Here is a 21,113-nt window from a genome sequence, read left to right as displayed (position 1 = left end):
AGTTTAAATCTTAGAAACCGTTTTTCAGAACTAAGAAGTTACATGGACAAAGTAATACTTTTAGTGATATATCACAGTCAAATAATATATTATATAATATATTCAAATTATCATACAATAGACATATGGAAAAATGCAACCTCTAAAATTATTGAAAATGGCAAATAAATAAAAATCTTAGGTATTTACTCGACTGAGTTAAAAATTTATGTTCCTATAAAATCTAGAACACAAATGTTTAGAAGCTTTGTTCATAAATGCCAAGTCCTGGGAGAAGTCAAGGTGTCCTTCAAAAGTTGAGTGGAAAAACATACTTTGGTACATGCCTACAACAGGATTCTATTTGGAGATTTAACAAAATGAGCTATCAAGCTCTGCAAAGACATGGAGTAATTTTAGTTGCATGTTGCTAACTGAAAGAGACCATTTTGAAAAGGCTGCCATATTTATACGGCATTCTGGAAAAGGCGAAACAATAGAAAGGATTAACAGATCAGTGATTGCTAGTGGTACAGAGTGGTGAAGGGTTGAATAGGTGAAACCCAGGGAATGTTTTAGAGTAGTGCAACTGTTCTGTTTGATACTGTAATGAATGAGTCAATACTTTGTTTTTTCTTTCTCTTGTGTGGCCTCGTTAAAAATTTCTCATCTTCTATATTGTTATATTTTATCATTCAAAGCAAATTTAAAATAAACAGTCTCTTTAAAAGAAAACAAGAAAGAAAATTAAAGTTAGGAAAAGAGTAATGAAAGAAAGATGGAAAAGTAGACAACACAGGTGAAAGAGAGAATTTCTACAAAATTTTCAAATGTAAAAAAATTATGAAATGGACTCTGCTAAGATTAAAAATGAAATATATGTAATTAAAAACTACTGGCAAGGTTTGTAAAACAGTTTAGACATAGCAGAGAACAATACTGGTGAACTAAAACACAGGTCAATAGAAAACATCTAAACTGAATCACAGAGAGAAAAAAGTGGGGTAAAAGAGTTTATGACACATGTGTAACAGACACAAATATTCTAATAAATATGTAATAATAATCCCAGAAGGAAGCAGTGGAGAGACTGAGTTCGAAAAAATATTGAAAAAAATAACCATGAATTTTCCAAAATTGTTGAAAGATAACTTTCATTCAAGAAGTTCGATGAAACACTATAGTAAAAGCACACAGGAAACCACAGATAGGCTTATTGTAACAAAATACTGTAACTTACAGTTAAAAAGAAAATCTGCCAGGGTGAAGTGAACATGCTACCTTCAAGAAAGCAATTAGGAATATTCACCTGACTTCCATGCAGAAAGAAAAAAAGGGAAGCCAAAAGAAAATAGAATGATATTTTATAGTCTAGGGAAATTTGCTGCCAAGAAATCATTCTCTAATAGAAAAAATTATGCTACAAAATGCATGATGAGTCAGCCTGGTCTAAAATAAAATACTGAAAAAGTGACGTCAGCATCATGGCTAAGTGAGTTGCTACCTTTGTCTCTCCTCTCTAAATTACAACCGGTAGGACATCCATAGACCAACAAAGGATTCTCTGCATAGCGTACCAGAACACCTAAGAGACCCATGTATGTATGAATCTGAAGGTGGGTGAGCTGGATCTCCTGGAGGCTGTGGGACCAGAGGAGCAATGGCAGCAGCTCCTGAGACTGGAGGCTCCAGGAACTGTGGTGATGCCCACTGAAGCCCCAGGAACCAAGGCAGCCCATGCCCCCAGAGGACAAAGGAACCATAGCAGTACCTGAGACCCAGCTCTCCCCACCTTCCCTAGAGGCAGTGTCTCTGACGCTGGCCCTCCCAGAAGCAAGGGTTGCATCCAAGACCCTGGTACCCTTGGCAGCAGTGGTAGTGCTCCTCTGACCTGAGACTTCAGGAACTATGGCAGCACTCATGACTTAGCTCCTTCCCAACATCCAGAAGTGGCAGTGGCACCCATGACCTGAGGCTCGGGAGCCACTACCATGCCTGAGACCAGAGGCTCCAAGAAGAGCAGCAGCACCTGGGACCCAAGTACCATGCTCTTTGTGGAGGTGGCTGTGGCGACCATGACCCCAGACCACCTAGCAGTGATGATAACTCCTGTGAACCCAGCACACTCAATAGCAGTGATTCCAGCACTCACAGAAAACTCAGGAGCAGCAGCACAGGTGGCACATATACCAGCAGCACCTGAAGCCACAGAGACACTGACAGCAGAGCTCATGACCTTGGTCCTTTCCAGCTGCAGTGGTGTCTGTAAATCTGGCACCCCCACCCATAGAGTGGTGCCTGTAGACTCAACCAATCTGGATGTGTCAGAGGTTCCCACAACTTTGAATCCCTCTCCACCCTCCACCTTCCCCCAATGCAGTGGGAGCACACATGACTCAGGTGATCCAGGAAGCAGCAGAAGCACTTGCCTACTTGGTGACCCTGATGGCAACATCCATGACTGCAGCAACATCACAAGGAGCAAGGCACCAGCAACTTCAGAGGCACAAGCAGCACAATGAGTGCACTCTTGACATCTCTGGGAAAGGCAGTGGAAAGTAGAAAGTGCACACTCTCAAATACAATGAAAAGTAGCTCAGACTCAAAGTAACCAAAGCCTTACCCAAATAAGGCGGGTGTTTACTACCACAAATGCACTGGCAGAGGATCAAGTAATCAAGTACCATGAAGAACTACAATAACATGGCGGAACAGAAAGAAAATTACAATTCTCCAGAACTCAAACTTGAAGACATGGAAGACTGCAATTTAATGGTAAAGAATTCAAAATAGTTGTTGTGAAGAAACTCAGCAAGCTACAAGAAATCTCAGACAAAATGTTCAATGAGCTCTGAAATGAAATAAATGAATGGAAGGAGTACTTCGCCAAAGAAATTTAAACTCTAAAAAAAAACCAAATAGAAATTCTGGAGCTGAGGAACTCCATAAATGAGATGAAGAATAAAGTAGAAAACATTGTAGATAGAGCAGACCATATCAAAGAAAGAATTCATGAGTTTGAAGACAGAAATCTCGAAATAATTGAGGTGGAAGAGGAGAAACAGCTAAGATTTTTAAGAAATGGAGAAGTTCTATGAGAAATATCCCACTCAATCAGGAAAAAACGACATAAAGACAATGGGTAACCGAGAAGAAGAAGAGAGGGAGAAAGGAGTGGACAGCTATTTAAAGAAATAATAGCTGAGAACTTTGAAAGCCTGCTGAAGGAACTGGATACACATGTACATGAAGCTAATAGAACATCTAATTATGTCAATGCAAAAAGACCTTCTCCTTGGCATATTATATTAAAACTTCCAAAAGTCAATGACAAAAAAGAATACTAATGGCAGCTAGACAGAAGAAAACATCAATTTACAAAGGAACTCCCATTAGACTATCAGTGGACTTTTCAGCAGAAATTCTACAGGCCCAGAGAGAGAGAAATGATAAATTCAAAATACTGAAAAATAAAAACTGTCAGCCAATAAAACTCTATCCAGCAAAGTTATCTTAAAAATATAAAGGAGATATAAAGGCTTTTGCAAACAAACAAAAGCTAAGGGAGTTCACTACTACTAGACCTACGTTACAAAAAAATCTTGAAAAAAGCTCTCCCACCTGAAATGAAAAGGCAAAGTTATGCAAAGATTTAAGGAAACTGACAAACAGGCAGAATTAGAAAATTGTACTCTACATCAGAATAGGTTAATAAACTCTTAATTATAACATAAAGTTTAAATGGAAAGAAAGTATTAAAAATGATTTTAAGGAATTCAATTTGATAATCAACTCACAATACAAAACAGGATAACTTTTTTTTTTAAAGATTTTATTTTTTCCTTTTTCTCCCCAAAGCCCCCCAGTACATAGTTGTGTATTCTTCGTTGTGGGTTCTTCTAGTTGTGGCATGTGGGACGCTGCCTCAGCGTGGTCTGATGAGCAGTGCCATGTCCACGCCCAGGATTCGAACTAACGAAACACTGGGCCGCCTGCAGCGGAGCACGCGAACTTAACCACTCGGCCACGGGGCCAGCCCCAAAACAGGATAACTTTTGACAACAAAAATATAGAAGAGGAAGAGGAAAAGGACAGAACCTGTATAGGCTAATGGAGACAAGATGCTAGCAGCAGAAAAATGACTATCTCATCCACCAGATCTTTTGTACAAACCTCATGGCTACCACAAAACAAAAATTCAGAGAGTAATGAAACATCAAAATGAGGAAACTGAGAAACACATCAAAGAAAACCACTAAACTGAAATAACAAACAGAAACGCAGAGAAAAAGAAGCAGTGGAAACATAGAACAGCCAGAAAACAAAAGATTAAGTGGCAGTATTAAGTCCTGTTATATCAGTAATCACCCTAAATGTAAATGGATTGAATTCATTAGGTGAAAGACAAAGGGTGGGTGGATGGATTGAAAACCAAGACCCAACAATATGCTGCCTCCAGGAGACCTATCTAAACTCTAAAGACAAACAAGGCTCAAAGTGAAGGGATGGAAAATGATGCTCCAAGAAAAGGACAACCAAAGAAAGCAGTTTTGGCTGTGGTCATATGGAAGAAAATAGACTTCACGCCAACAAAGATGACCGAAAACAAATATGGACATTATATAATGATAAAGCGGACAATCTATGAAGAAGATATAACATTTGTTAATATATATATACACCTAACATAGATACATCAAAGTGTACGATGTAATAATTAACAGACCTAAAGGGAGAAATTGATAGCAACATAATAATAGTAGGGGACTTTAATACCCTACTTACATCACAGAATAGATCATCTAGACAGAAAGTCAACAAGGAAACATTTGCTTTAAACGAAACACTAGACCAGATTGACTTTACACCTATATATATTGAACAATCCGTCCAAAAGAAATTCTTTTTAAGTGAACATGACATGGAACAATCCAAAAGATAGACTATATGTTGGGAAACAAAATATATCTCAATAAATTTAAGAAGATATTTATTATATTAAGCAGCTTTTTCAATGACAATGGTATGAAACTAGAAATCAACTACAAGAAAAAATTGAAAAGTCAAAATATGTGTAGACTAAACAAGATGCTACTGAACAACTATTGGATCAATGAACATATCAAAGGAAACATCAAAAAATAGCTGGAGACAAATGAAAATGAAAACAGCACATATCAAAACTTATGGGATGCAACAAAAGTAGTAGTAAGAGCAATAAAGGCCTACCTCAACCAACAAGAAAAATCTCAACTAAATAATCGAACACTATACTTAAAAGAACTGGAGAAAGAAGCAAAAATGAAGCCCAAATTCAGCAGAAGGATGGAAATAATAACAATTAGAGTGGAAATAAATCAAATAGAGTCCAAAAATACAATAGAAACAAGCAATTAAACTAAGAACTGATTCTTTGAAAAGGTAAACAAAATTGAAAACTCCTTTGCTAGACTCATTAAGAAAGAATACAGAAAGTTCAAACAAAATAAGAAATGAAAGGAGAAATTACAATGGAAATCACAGAATTACAAAGGATTATAAGAGAATACTATGAAAAGCTATACACCAGCAAATTGAATAAACTAGAAGAAATGGATATGTTCTTAGAATCATACAACCTCCCAAAACTGCTCAAGAAGAAATAGAGAATCTTCAATAGAGTGATGACTAGTAACGAGATTAAAACAGTAAACAATAAACCTCCCCAAAACAAAAATCCAGGATGAGAGAGCTTCCTGGTGAATTTCACCAAATATTCAAAGAATATTTAATATCTAACTTCTCAAACCCTTCCAAAAAATTCAGAGAAAAAGATGCTTCCCACCTCATTTTACAAGGCCACAATTACCTTGATACTAAATCCAGACAAGAGCAACACCAAAAAGGAAAATTACAGGTCAGTATCGTTGATGAACCTAGATGCAAAATTCCTCAACAAAATATTAGCAAACTGAACACAATGATACATTAAAAGGATCATACTCCACAATCAAGTGGGATTTATTCCAGGGATTCAAGGATGGTTCAACATCCATAAATCAATCAATGTGATACACCACATTAAGAAAGTGAAGAAAACAAATCACATAATCATCTCAATAGATCAGAGAAAGCATTTGATAATATTCAGCATCCATATATGACAAAAACTCTGAATAAAACCAGTATAGAAGATAAATAGCTCCATATAATAGAGGCCTAATAGGAGAAACTCACCGCTAACATCATACTCAACCGTGAAAAAGTGAAAGTTATTCCTCTACTAATAGAAACAAGACAAGGTTGCCCACTCTCACCACTCTTATACTGGAAGTCCTAGCCAGAGCAATTATGCAAGAAAAAGAAATAAAACTATCCAAATTAGAAAGGAAGAAGTAAAATTGTCACTATTTTTGGATGACATGAATATATATATAAAACCCTGAAGAATCCATCAAAAAACTATTAGAAATAATTAATAAATGCAATAAAGTTGCAGGGTGAAAAAACCAACATACAAAAATTAGTTGTGTTTCTCTACACTAAAAACAATCAGAAAGAGAAATCAAGAATACAATCCCATTTATAATCACTAAAAAAAAAGAATAAAATACCTAGGAATAAGTTTAACTATCACAATGTTGAAGGAAAGTGAAGAAGACACAAAGAAATGAAAAGATATTCGGTGCTCATGGATTGGAAGAATTAACTTAAGTGAAAATGTCCAAATTACCTAAAGCAATTTAAGATTCAAAGCAATCCCTATCAAAACCCCAATGACAATTTTCATGGAAATGAAACAAAGAATTCCAGAATCTATATGGAGCAACAAAAAACCCCAAGTAGCCAAAGGAATCCTGAGAGAAAGAACAAAGCTGGAGTTACCACACTCCCTGATTTCAAAATATACTACAAAGCTGTAGTAATCAACATGGTACCAGCAGAAAAACAGACACACAGATCAATGGAACAGAAGAGAGAGCCTAGAAATAAATCCACACATGTATGAGTAGCTAATTTTTGACAAAGGAGTCAAGAACATCCAACAGAGAAAGGAAAGTCTCTTCAATAAATGGTTTTGGGAAAACTGGATAGCCACATGAGAGAAAATAAAAGTAGTCCATTATCTCGCCACCTACACAAAAATTAACTTAAAATGGATTAAAGACTTGAATATAAGACCTGAAACCATAAAATGCCTAGAAGAGAACATGGGCTATATGCTCTTTGACATCAATCTTAGCAGTAGATTTTTTAATATGTCTCCTCAGGCCAGGGGTAAAACGAGAAATAGAAACAAATGGGACTGCATCAAACTGAAAAGGTTTTGTCCAGCAAAGGAAACTATCAACAAAATGAAAAGACAACCTACTAGTTGGGAGAAGATATTTGAAAACCACGTATCCAAATGGGGTAAATACCCAAAATATAGAAAGAACTCATTCAACTAAATAACAACAAGAAACAAATAACTAAATCAAGAAATGGGCAGAAGATCCGAATAGACATTTTTCCAAAGAAGATATGCAGATGGCCAACAGGCACATGAAAACATGTTCAACATCACTAATTATTAGGGAAATGCAAATCCAAACCACAATGAGGTATCACCTCATGACCATCAGAATGGTTGCTCTTGAAAAGAAAGGAAATAACAAGTGCTACAGAGAATGTGAAGAAAAGGAACGATCATACACTGCTCCTTGGAATTTAAATTTGTGCAGCCAATATGGAAAATAGTATGGAGATTCCTCCAGCAATCAAAAATAGAACTATCATATGACCAAGCTATTCCACTTCCAGGTCTTTATCCAAACAAAACAAAAACACGAATTAGAAAAGTTATTTACACCCCTACATTCATTGCAGCATTATTCCCATTGGCCAAGACTTGGAAACAACATAAGTTTACATCCACAGATGAATGGATAAAGAAAATGTGGTATAATTTTATAGTGGAATACTATACAGTCATGTTGTTGCCATTTGCAACATGGATGAACCTTGAGAGTATTATGCTAAGTGAGATAAGTCAGATGGAGAAAGAAAAATAACATAGGATTTCACTCTTATGCGGAAGATAAATAAACACAGATACAGAGAATAGATTGGTGGTTACCAGAGGGGAAATGGGTGAGGGGAGGGTGAAAGTGGTAAAAGAGCACAAGTGTATAATGATGGGTGGCAACTAGACTTTTGGTGGTGAATGTGATACGGTTGATACAAGCATCAGAATATAATAATGTACACCTCAAATTTGTATACTGTTATAAACCAATGTGACCTCAATATAAATATCTACATAGATAACTATATACATATATATATATATATATATATATATATATATTCCTACATACATACTAAAGGGAAAATTTCTGGCAGAAGGCAAATGGCTGTTAACAGAAATATGGAAATGGAAAATGTAATGAAGTGTAATGGAGAGGGTAAATCCGTGGACAAATACGTTATCAGTAGTACAAAAAATAAATGGAATGTCTTATAATGTGTGAAATGTATGGAAAATGAAAACCAATAGCAGAAATAATTCAAAACTAGAAATGATATACCTGCTGAAGTGCTCTCTGGTTCTAGGAGAGTCAAGGACACTGTAAAAGTACTAATTGTTTTATAGTATAAAAAGTCAAGGAAACACCACATAATACCTAAAACAACCAATACAATAAATGATATGTAACTAACATGTTATTAAGAAAAAATGTATTAAAAATATTTGTTGGACCCCCAAGAGGCAAGAAATCTGGATAACAGAATATTAAACAATGGTGTCAAATATTATACAAATACATTTTCTAGAAGTAATTACATTTTATAGAAATGAACTAAATATTCAAGTTACAAAAGCAATATTGTCAAATTGGATTATGACAAAAATAAAACCCAGAAATTGAAACAAAAGTTTGGAAAAATAATATATATCACAAGCAATAATAAAAAGAAAAATGATAGTTTTGCTAATATCAGGCAAATTAGACTTTAAGGCAGGGATCATACTACAGAAAAAGAGAATTATGTTATAATGACAGTAGGATTTATCAAAAAAAGTTGTAAAAATTCTCATTTGAATTGTACTTAGTAACAGTCTTAAATAATATAAACAAAAATTGATATAACTAAATCAAAATAGAAACATACACAAAGTAACAGTGTCGGATTTTCACTCACCTCTTTAACTAATCATAAAAGAATAAAGAAGCCATTCCTCATGGGTCACATACCGACTAAGAAAGAGAAAGAAGGTCATTAAGCTACTCTTCGAATGCACAAAGTGCTTACATCCATTATGTGAATAATTAAATGCACTGTTCACAGTAAGGTGCAGAAAAATTTGAAGAAAAAGTGGTAATGGTAAAGATGAATCAAAGTAGCATTTTGTGGTATTTTTTCTGATGGCTGTCTTAATAAAAGTAAAATATTCAGATTATCATTGAAGCAGTGTTTTAACTCTTGAAGTATTTCATATGTATGAGAATGCCATCATGATAGCTCTCCTCAGTAGTTTTAAAGCTCTACAGAAAGTAGCAGTTTTTCTGAGATTTTAGCATAATTTCTCTATGGCCTTCATAAGCAATTTGTCTATTCACTCGAATAATCTTTTGTTTCTACATCATTGACAAGGAAGCATTTAAAAGCATATATATTCTTTCAATGATTTATGCCAAAGTGAATAAGCTGTTTCAGTTTTCACTGTGTCCGTTACTTTTGAAAGAATGCTAATTTAATGTAATAGTGGGGCTTATAAATTTCATTATATAAATGGCTATTTGAACTGTTTTTTAAACAAAGATTACATATTGAATTAAGGCAATTTAACTAGTCTTATAATTCAGCTATAAACTACACCCATTAATGTTTTCTACTCAAGGAAAAAGATGTCAAGTTTTCCTATGCTGTCTGCCTCCACCACTGTCCCTAATTCCGAGATCCAGCCTCCCTGTGGAAATCTATTTCTCCCTACACCGAAATCAGTGAAGTAATAAAAACCTATCCTCTAAACCTAACCAATGTGTTGTACTGAAAGAAGTTACCATACTATATATGGACACACAAATATATACATACATATGCATACGTACATACATACATATGTGTGTGTATATATATACTTTCTTGTGATTAGTTTTATATCTACCTCATTTTTATATTTAGTTTAAAAAGGGATAATCTAAAATATTTTGAAAATAGGCAAAAGAATGAAAACAGATTTTTCTTAGCCAACTGATAAAGAGGGATAAAGGATATGAGACATGAATCCAGATGGTCAACCAACATAGACTATAAATGTGACACAAAGGTGGATTGACATGCAGGCCGAGGGACCACGTGTTGAGAGACTAAGTCACTCAATATGCTTAACACGATGCACGATGCACAAGCCTGTCAGACACTTAGGGACAGACACAAAAAAGAAAAACAATGCAGAGAGAACAAGATTCCACAACCCAAAGAGACTGAACAAGAGACAGAGATTAAAAAATCAGAAAAGTAAAAAGTTTAAGTCAGCGGCAGGGGGAATTGATAGCACTAAACCATTTTAGAAATCAGGAGGAAAATCAACACGTATTAAGCATGGCAAGGAAAACTGGAGGGGTAGCCATTTTATTCAACTTTTAAAATTTGTTTATTTTATACTACTTTAAAAAACATCTTATCAAGTACCAATCATCAATAAATCTGTATTTTTTAACATAGGATGTGAATGTAAATTTGCGCTCACATTATTTTAATCTCTTAAGGAAACAGTCTTTCACTTTTTTCCTCCTGGGCATATTTTTTAAATTGCCAAAAATAAAAAAAAATGGTTTTCCCAGCGCAAACAGCTTTGTTCATGTTTCTGATATATAGCTGTCTACTGCTTTACTAGACCCAAGTATGACATTTATTCAATTTCCTTAACCAGTGCCTTCTTGTCGCTTTTAACATTTTACTCAAAGGAGATAGTGCATATAACATGAATGGCATAAAAGAAGTGGTAATTAAAAAATATATTGTTAACTCAATAAATTGATCTATAAAATAGTTTTAACTATTTTAGTTATTTATGTGTTTAAGATGTGTATTAGTTACAATTCACAATAATTCTATTCCTCTCCTAAAAATCTTTCTAATTTCTTGTAGTATAAAATTGGGCATTTTGCATATTTCAGTTTTCTTTTTTAATATAAAATAGTGTAACTAAAATGGCTTATTTTTAACTCCTCAAATATGAAATACAAATTACATATCACTAGAGTACAGCATGTTAACTTTTGAAAATACAAGTAACATTATTGTTCCCATTAGAACCCCCTACATTTTTAATGCATTAGGAATATATTTACATAGAAACAGGAGTGTACACTAGCGATCGATCAGCTGCAAATGGGCAGTGTCAAATTTCAGCCATAGGAAAACAAAGAGAGTAATAGAGACAGAAGACAGGATCAAAGGCCAAAACAGAAGAGGGGAAGCAAAAAGCATAGATATAATGAATTCCTTCACTGTGAAATTCATAAAAATAATTAAAGAACGAAAATATAATAGAAATGATAAAGACCAAACAATGTTTCCTGGCATAGATGATGAGAAACAAAAAGACCCAAAAAGACACAACTTAGGAAAAATACTTTCTAAGTTCCCTCTTTTAGAAGCGACCAATGTTAGTTGTTGCTGGAAAATCCCTGATCTCTTTAGAATTCATATTCATTGGGCTGGGGGTGGAGCGATAGGGGTGCTTTATTCAGAATTTAAAGAAAATTTGGGCACCATCACAGAATGGGTACAGTTCCTATATACTTCCAAACTATTCTTAAGAGGCCAGAGTACAAATTGTCCATTTTATATATTACCTTTGAATTGTTGTGAAGGATTTTAAACTTGTAGCATGAGCTATGAAACAAGACATGGTATTTCAGCCTTCTCAAGAAAGCAAGCCTCCTCTGGCTGCTTCCACTTCTAGCCTAGATGAAATAACAGGGATCAGAATTGCCCTCCTACATGAAACAACCAAAAAAAAGACAAAATAAATAATACAACAGTTTAGAAGACATTGGTCATCAAGCATTTGGGAAAAAGTGATCTTTGAGAGTGGGAAATGAAGAAGCATCTTTGAGTACCTACTTCATGCCAGGCACTTTCATGGATTCTTTTGCCTACGTTATTGTCTGTGATAAATGCGAAGAACGATAAAAAGGATGATATAAGTCTATATAGAATTTAATTTTATTACAGTACCAAAGGAAATATATTCTAAAAAAAAGTTTTATTTCAGTAGCTAAATTTTTTCCACGAAATATCTGAAGTCCCACTTGCTGTTTCTACTTACCCCAAGCCTCTTAATAATTTCTAGCTGTCAGAAGCATTTTCATAGTTTTCTATATATGTCAATATAAATTCAATGTCAATGTTAAGGGCAAAATCGGGCACCTTAAATTTCTAAAAATAATAACTATACTATCTGCTCTTTTTGGTGCTTTTTCATGGCAGTTGTATATAAATTTATAATAAATGTATAATAAATTTATATACAGGTTGAGTTATAAAGAATTTTGTCCTTTCACGTGTACAGCAATTGAGGATAGATTGTAAATGTGACTCATTTATTTTTGTTTTGTAAAAGACTTTATTTTTTTAGAGAAGTTTTAGGTTCACAGCAAAACTGAGTTGAAGGTATAGAAATTTCCCAAATGCTCCCTGCCTCGACATATGCATAGCTTCCCGCATTATCGACACACCCCACCAGAAAGGTACATTTGTTGCAATTAATGAACCTACATTGATACATCATTTTCACCCAAATCCATAGGTTACATTAGAGTTTACTCAGTGTTGTACATTCTATGGGTTTGGACAAATTTATAGTGACATGTACTTACCATTATAATATCATATAGAGTAGCTTTGTTTCCCTAAAAAATCCTGTGTTCCACCTAGTCATCACTCATTCCCCTCAAACTCTTGGCAGCCACTGACCTTTTTATAGTCTCTGTAGTTCTGCCCTTTCTAGGATATAATACAGTTGGAATCATACGGTATGTGACCTTTCCAGATTGACTTCTTTCACTGAGTAACATGCTGTTAAATTTCCTCCATGTCTTTACATGACTTGATAGCTCATTTCTTTTTAGATTTGAATAATAATCCATGTATGGATGTACCATAGTTTTTGCTTGTTTTTTAACCTATTGACCTACTGAAGGATATCTTAGTTGCTTCCAAGTTTTGTCACTCATGGATAAAGCCGCTCTAAACATCTATGTGCAGGTTTTGTGTGGAGGTAAGTTTTCAACTTCTTTGGGGAACTATCAACAAGTATATTGCTGGTTCATATGGTTTAGGGCATGCTTAGTTTTGTTAGAAACTGCCAAACTGTCTTCCAAAGCGGCTGTAGCATTTTGCATTCCCACCAGCTGTGAATGAGAGATTCCGGCTGCTCTGCACATTCACCAGCATTTGGTGTTGTCAGTGTTCTGGGTTTTGGCCATTCTAATAGGTGTGTGGTGACATCTCATTGTTGTTTTAACCTGCATTTCCCTGATGACATCTGATGTGGAGCATCGTTTCATCTGCTGATTTGCCATCTGTGTATCTTCTTTAGTGAGGTGTCATTTAAAGCCTTTAGGTGGTTTTTTAATTGATTTGTTTTCTTTGTGTTGAGTTTTAAGAGTTCTTTTCTGAATTTTGGATAACAGTCCTTTGTCAGGTATGTCTTTTGCCTAGTCTGAGGATTCTCTTTTTATTCTCCAGCTAGTGTCTTTTGAAGACCAGATATGTTTTGTTTTGATGAAGTCTAGCTTATCAATACTTTCCTTTGTGGATTGTGCCTTGGATGTTCTTCATAAAAAGTTATTGCTACACCCAAAGGCATCTAGATTTTCTCCCTATGTTATATTCCAGAAATCTTATAGTTTTGCATCTTACATTTAGGTCTGTGACCCATCTTGAGTTAACTTTTTGACAGGTGTAAGGTCTGTGTCTATATTTCACTTTTTTCACACAGATGTTCAGTTGTTCCAGCAATATTTGTTGAAAAAACTGTCTTGTCTCCATTGTACTGCCTCTGCTGCTTTGTCAAAAATCAGTTGATTAGGTTTTTGGAGGCCTATTTCTCAGCTGTCTATTTCCTTTCACCAATCTGCCTGTCTTTTCTTTCACCAAGACCACACTGTCTGGATTACCGTAGTTTATAGTAAGTCTTGGAGTCAGGTAGTGTGGGTCCTCCGACTTTGTTCTTTTCCTTCTGTATTGTGTTGGCCATTCTCGGTCTTTTGCCTCTCCATATAAATTTTAGACTCAATTTGTTGATGTCCACAAAATAACTCTCTGGGATTTTGATTCTGATTACATTGAATCTATAACTAATTTGTTTTTCCTATTTATAATAACAAATTAATTTTCACATATATAATATTTCCATCATATATGTTTTCATTAATATTTGCTACTATGAAAAATGAACACTGTACTAAATGTTTTAGTATTATTTCTATATAGGTTTTCTGATTCTCCTGATATATTACATTATGACATAGTTGATACCATTCCAAGGTCAAGATCATACTTGCTCTGAGCTACCTGATATTTTCAGATGTGTCACATAGTATAATAATTATAAAGAACTTTACTTGCAGAATAATAAGGCAAAACTAAATGTTTAATTCATGCTATATCTTTTTTTAATTTAAATAGCTATGTAATACAATGGGAAATAACTCACATTAGATCCTGGGTAATAATAATAAAAGTAAAAATCAGTAACTGCGGATAACACCCCGCGTGACTAAGAATGTAGTCTTTATATTCACAGTCTTTTCTGCATTTGAATGTCAGCCGCAATAGTAACTAAATGTAGCATGTATTTGTGAAGACAACACATGTATTTTGCTTAGCACCAAGGCAATCCATGGCAAACATTCTATAATGGCTTGCTTTTATTGCCCTAATAGAAACATTTGTATGTGATTTGACTTTTTTCTATATAAAAATTTATCCTGAAAAATTTTCTTATTACATAATTATTGAGATTTTTTCTATAGAGAGAAGGAGAAATAAAGGCCACATGAAATATTTGAGAATTCTGATAGTCTAATAAACATGACAATTCTTAAGGCATTTATTATTCTTTATTTCTTAAGAAGTCATAGGACTCTATGCATTGGCTCTGTTTTTTCATATATTAAATAAAATATTCTTTTAATAGTTTCAGTTTTGAAGTTATTTCTAAAAATCTGCTTCCAGATATAGAATTTACATTTTTATATGCCAATATTGTGCTTGGAGAAAAGTCAAAACATCTTTTATAGCATATAAACCATCTGGAAAGAGTAATAATGTGAAATGGTTTGTAAATAAATGTAAGTTTGTTTGAGAAGTTATAGCATCTTTCCTTATATGACGTCTCTGACTTTTAATTAATTTTTTTGTTGAAATATCTTTGAGTTAAATATATATGCCATTTTGCCACCTGAGAAACAAGATTAACAATATGATTATTCTAATAGTTGGTTAAATTGGTATTTACTCTTTTCATATGAATTTAAATATAGTTTAAGTATTTATTCTTTAACATTTAATAAAAATTTCAGGGGCTGGCCCCGTGGCATGGTGGTTAAGTTTATGCATTCTGCTTTGGAGGCCTGGGGTTCACAGTTTCAGATCCCAGGCATGGAACTACAAACGGCTCATCTCCGTGACAGCATCCCATGTATAAAATAGAGGAACATAGGCAAAGATGTTAGTTCAAGGACAATCTTCCTCACACACACACAAAAAACTTTAATGACAAATATTTTTTCTAACCACCTTTACCTATACAGTTCATTAAAAATTAAAAGATATCATCAGTGTTAGGGGTGTTCAAAGAGATTCAATCTGAACTTTTATTTATCTGTTTATAATACTGGTGTACTTGAAATCATGCAAATTTTTAAAAACTATAACTTTATCTATGTACTTCTAATGTGTACACAGAGTGTGATTGAAATGCTGACAAGTTTATTTACAAGTACAATAAATTATGAAGTACAACGTTTGACTCTCGCCTTTTTTCTTAGGAAGATTAGTCCTGAACTAACATCTGCTGCCAATCCTCCTCTTTTTGCTAAGGAAGACGGGCCCTGAGTTGACATCTACGCCCACCTTCCTGTACTTTATATGTGGGACGCTTGCCATAGCATGTCTTGATAAGTAGTGCATAGGTCCGTGCCTAGGATCCAAACCAGCAAACCCTGGGCTGCCAAAGCAGAACATGCAAACTTAAGTGCTGTGCCACTGGACTGGTCCCAATGTTTGGTCTCTTTTATCAGGTTTCACAACTTCATAGATTATTTTTTCTCAATTTCAATTTCACCTTTATGATATAAATAATATCATCTATTTCAGTCTTTATCGTCAAAATCTGAGGAGACGGCAGCTGTGTAAGGATTCCTAAGTCATTGTAATTGTGGGTAGAGTCAGAAAGAGCTTTAAATAAACAGTAAACAGGCATCCAAAATCTGTCTACTAGAAATAAAAACTGTATGCCCAAATACCAAATAAAAATAACCTGCTTTCTCACATCCTTTCTTTTTCCTTATCCATCATTTTATTTTTTCTCTTTATCACCTTCAAAAAACAGCAGGAAAATGTTAAATTGTCATATAATCGCCAGAAGTTTTTCCATATGCTGTGGAAATTATTTTGTTTTTGTCCTATTCTGTTGTTTACCCCATAGTCTATTTTGAATAGGTTACAAAATTTAAAATTAGCATATTAAAACATTCCTTAAAAGTATTCTGGACTGGAACACTATTGGTGTGTTTCCTTTTGTTGATGGTTGCTGTGAAGAATGTTGAACACTCTACTTTTCCAGAAAAATTCCTTTCATTTCTCTCAAATTTTCTACATGCTTTAAACATTATTTTGTTTGTTTTAAGCCACTAGCTAAAATGGTACACATTTTTGTGGAACATGTATCATTTAATCACTAACTACTAGTCTGTTTTAAATTTAATCTCTGGAATGATGTAATTTAATCTATGCCATTTTATTATTTTTGGTTTCTCTCTTTGATGTACAGTAGTCATTTTTCCCTGGAATCACTCGTGCTCACATGCAGTAGCAGCTAGCAGCCCGCCGCGCTGCTCAGCCCTGGGGGCCCCACGCCCCCCACACAGTCGGGCTGCCGCACGAGTGGGTGAAAGTGGCAGCCCACCGAGCGGCTCAGCCCTGGGGGCCCCCCGGACACCCACTCAGCCGGCCCACCGCCAGAGTTGGTAAAAGTGGCAGCCCACCGCGCTGCTCAGCAGTGGGGCCCCCCTCACCCCGCACTCAGGCAACCGACCGCCAGAGTGGGTGAAAGTGGCAGCCCGCCGCTCTGCTCAGCCCTGGTGGCCGCCCCCACCCCCACTCAGCCGGACGACAGCCAGAGTCTGTGAAAGTGGCAGCCCGCTGCGCTGCTCAGCCCTGGGGGGACCCCCCAACACCACTCCGGCGGCCGACCGCCAGAGTGGGTAAAAGTGGCAGCCCGCCACGCTGCTCAGCCCGGGGGGCCCCACAACCACTCAGCCAGCCCACCACCAGAGTGGGTAAAAGTGGCAGCCCGACACCGTGCTCAGACCTGGGGGCCAACAACCGACTAAGCCGGCTGACCGCCAGAGTGGGTTAAAGTGGCAGCCCGCTGCGCTGCTAAGCCCTGGGGGACCCCTCCACCCCCACTCAGCCAGCCGACCTCCAGAGTGGGTGAAAGTGGCAGCCCGCGCAATGCTCAACCCTGGGAGACTCCCGCACCCCCACGCAGGCGGCCGAACGCCAGAGTGGGTAAAATTGGCAGCCCACCGCGCTGCTCAGCCCTGGGGACCCGCACCACCCCAGCTCAGGCGGCCGAACGTCAAAGTGGGTTAAAGTGGCAGTCCGCCGCGCTGCGCAGCCCTCGGGGCCCCCACCCACCACTCAGGCGGCCGACCGCCAGAGTGGGTAAAAGTCGCTACCCGCTGCGCTGCTCACCCCTACGGGCCCGTCCACCCTCGCTCAGGCGGTCGACCACCAGAGTAAGTGAAAGTGGCAGCCCGCTGCGCTGCGCACCCATGGTGGCCCCATCCCCCAACTCAGCAGGCCGACCGCCAGAGTGGGTGAAAGTGGCAGCCCGCCGCGCTGCTCAGCCCTGGTGGCCCCTGCAACCCCCACTCAGCCGGCCAAACGCCAGAGTGGGTGAAAGTGGCAGCCTGCCGCGCTGCTATGCCCTGGGCCCCCCACCCCCCCCAGCTGGCCGACTGCCAGAGTGGGTAAAAGTGGCAGCCCGCCGCGCTGCTCAGCCCTGGGGCCACCCCCACCCCGACTCAGGCGGCCTACCGCCAGAGTGGGTGATAGTGGCAGCCCGCCGCGCAGCTCAGCCCTGGGGGCGCCCCTGACCCTCACTCAGGCGGCCGACTGCTAGAGAGGGTGAGAGTGGCAGCCCACAGCGCTGCTCAGCCCTGGGGGCGCCCCCACCCACGCTCAGGTGGCCGACCGCCAGAGTGGGTAAAAGTGGCAGCCCGCTGCGCTGCTCAGCCCTAGGGTCCCCACCCCCCCCCACTCAGCCGGACCACCGCCAGAGTGGGTAACTGTGGCAGCCCGCCGCGCTGCTCAGCCATGGGTGCCCCGCCCCCACAACGGCACAGGTGGCTTACCGCCAGAGTGGGTAAAAGTCGCAGACCGCCGCGCTGCTCAGCACTGGGCGCCCGCCCCACCGCCACTCAGGCGGCCGACCGCCAGAGTGGGTAAAAGTGGCAGCCCGCCACCGTGCTCAGACGTGGGGGCCAACCCCCCACTAAGCCGGCCGACCGCCAGAGTGGGTTAAAGTGGCAGCCCGCAAGATGCTCCACCCTGGGAGCCGCCCGCACCCCCACTCAGGCGGCCGAACGCCAGAGTGGGTAAAACTGGCAGCCCACCACGCTGCTCAGCCCTGGGGACCCACCCCCCACTCAGCCGGCTGACCGCCAGATTGGGTTAAAGTGGCAGCCCGCCGCACTGCTCAGCCCTGGGGAACAATGCCCCACTAAGCCGGCCGACTGCCAGAGTGGGTTAAAGTGGCAGCCCGCCACGCTGCTCAGCCCTGGGGGCCAACACCCCACTAAGCCGGCCGACCGCCAGAGTGGGTTAAAGTGGCAGCCCGCCGTGCTGCTCAGCCCTGGTGGCCCCCTCCACCCCCACTCAGCCAGACCACCGCGAGAGTGGGTAAATGTGGCAGCACGCTGCGCTGCTCAGCCCTGGGTGCCCCACCACCACTCAGCAGGCCCACCGCCAGAGAGGGTAAAGGTGGCAGCCCACCTCGCTGCTCAGCCCTGGGGCCACCCCCACCCAGACTCAGGTGGCCGACCGTCAGAGTGGGTGAAAGTGGCAGCCCGCCGCGCCGCTCAGCCCTGGGGGCCGCACGCCCCACTCAGGTGGACGACCGCCAGAGTGGGGAAAAGTTGCAGCCTGCCACACTGCTATGCCCTGGGGGCCCCCCACCCAGCTGGCCGACTCCCAGAGTGGGTAAAAGTGGCAGCCCACCGCGCTGCTCAGCCCTGGGGGCCACCCCCACCCCCGCTCAGGCGGCCCACCACCAGAGTGGGTGAAAGTGGCAGCCCGCCGTGCTGCTCAGCACTGTCCCCGCCCCCCCACGCAGGCGGCCGACCACAAGAGTGGGTAAAAGTAGCACCCCGCCACGCTGCTCAGCCCTAGTGGCCCCCACACCCACTCTAGCGGCCGACCGCCAGAGTGGGTAAAAGTGGCAGCCCGCCGCTCTGCTCAGCCCTGGTGGCAAACCCCCGACTCAGCCGGCCGACTGCCCGAGTGGGTGAAAGTGGCAGCCCGCCGCACTGCTAAGCCCTGGTGGCCGCCACCACCCCCACTCAGCTGCCCGAGCGCCAGAGTCTGTGAAAGTGGCAGCCAACTGCACCGCTCAGCCCTGGGGCAGCCCCCCCACACCCGCACAGGCGGCCGACCCCCAGAGTGGGTGAAAGTGGCAGCCCGCCCCGCTGCTCAGCCCTGGGGGCCCCACCCCCCAATCAGGTAGACGACCGCCAGAGTGGGTAAAAGTGGCAGCCCGCCGCACTGCTCAGTCCTGGGGGACCCCCACCCCCACTCAGGCGGCCGTCGGTCAACGTGGGTGAAAGTGGCAGCCCACCTCGCTGCTCAGCCCTGGAGGCCAACCCCCCACTCAGCCGGCCGACCGCCAGAGTGGGTTAAAGGGGCAGCCCACCACGCTGCTCAGCCCTGGGCCTCCCCCCGTCCCCACTCAGGTGGACGACCGCCAGAGTGGGTAAAACTGGCAGCCCGCCGCGCTGCTCAGCCCTAGTGGCCCCCACACCCACTCAGGCGGCCGACCGCCAGAGTGGGTGAAAGTGGCAGCGCGCCACGCTGCTGCGTCCTGGGGGCCCACAGCACCCCCACTCAGGCGGCACTCAGCCAGAGTGGGTGAATGTGGCAGCCCGCAGCGCTGCTCTGCCCTCGGGGCCAACCCCCCACTAAGCCGGCCGACCGCCTGAGTGGGTTAAATTGCAGCCCGCCGCGATGCTCAGCCCTAGGCCCTCCAGCCCCACTCAGGCGGCCGACCGCGAGAGTGGGTAAAAGTGGCAGCCCGCCGCGCTGCTCAGCCCTGGGGGCCCCCCCAACCCCTGCACAGGCAGCCGACCGCCAGAGTGGGTGAAAGTGGCAGCCCGCCGCGCTGCTCAGCGCTTGGGGCCCCACAACCACCCTGCCAGCCCACCACCAGAGTGGGTAAAATTGGCAGCCCGCCACGTTGCTCAGCCCTGGGGACCCGCACCATCCCCGCTCAGGCAGCTGACCGCCAGAGTGGGCGAAAGTGCCAGCCCGCCACGCTGCTCAGCCCTGGGGGCCCCCACCCCCCACTCAGGTGGACGACCGCCAGAGTGGGTAAAAGTTGCAGCCTGCCGCGCTGCTATGCCCTGGGGGACCACACCCCACACTGCCGGCCGACCGCCAGAGTGGGTGAAACTGGCAGCCCACCAAGCTGCTAAGACCAGGGGCCCCCCCCACCACTACTAAAGCAGCCGACCGCCAGAGTGGGTGAAAGTGGCAGCCCTCTGCGCTGCTCAGGCCTATGAGCTCCACCCCCCCACTCAGCCGGACCACCGCCAGAGTGGGTAAATGTGGCAGCCCGCCGCTCTGCTCAGCCCTGGGTGCCCCGCCAACCC

General features: G+C 41.2%; 1 protein-coding gene across 1 annotated transcript; it reads left to right on the top strand.

Annotated features, from left to right (window-relative positions):
- Positions 1–18,564: 18,564 nt before the first annotated feature.
- On the top strand, positions 18,565–20,298 carry LOC138922913 (basic salivary proline-rich protein 1-like). Its single transcript, XM_070259343.1, has 4 exons — positions 18,565–18,692; positions 18,876–19,598; positions 19,660–19,968; positions 20,199–20,298. The coding sequence occupies exons 1-4, from the start codon at positions 18,565–18,567 to the stop codon at positions 20,296–20,298; spliced, it is 1,260 nt and encodes a 419-aa protein (XP_070115444.1).
- The last annotated feature ends 815 nt before the right edge of the window (positions 20,299–21,113 follow it).

Source organism: Equus caballus, unplaced genomic scaffold (genome assembly GCF_041296265.1).
Source record: "Equus caballus isolate H_3958 breed thoroughbred unplaced genomic scaffold, TB-T2T haplotype1-0000019, whole genome shotgun sequence".
Lineage (NCBI taxonomy): Eukaryota > Metazoa > Chordata > Mammalia > Perissodactyla > Equidae > Equus > Equus caballus.
The sequence above is the reverse complement of the archived record's forward strand: the minus strand, read 5'-3'. Positions and strand labels throughout refer to the sequence as shown.

Coding starts and splice junctions, on each gene's coding strand:
- LOC138922913 (XM_070259343.1), top strand. CDS start 18,565: ATGGGTGCCCCGCCCCCACAACGGCACAGGTGGCTTACCGCCAGAGTG. Junction 19,599..19,659: donor GCAGGCGGCCGACCACAAGA/GTGGGTAAAAGT, acceptor CACCCACTCTAG/CGGCCGACCGCCAGAGTGGG. Junction 19,969..20,198: donor GGGCCCCACCCCCCAATCAG/GTAGACGACCGC, acceptor GTCCCCACTCAG/GTGGACGACCGCCAGAGTGG.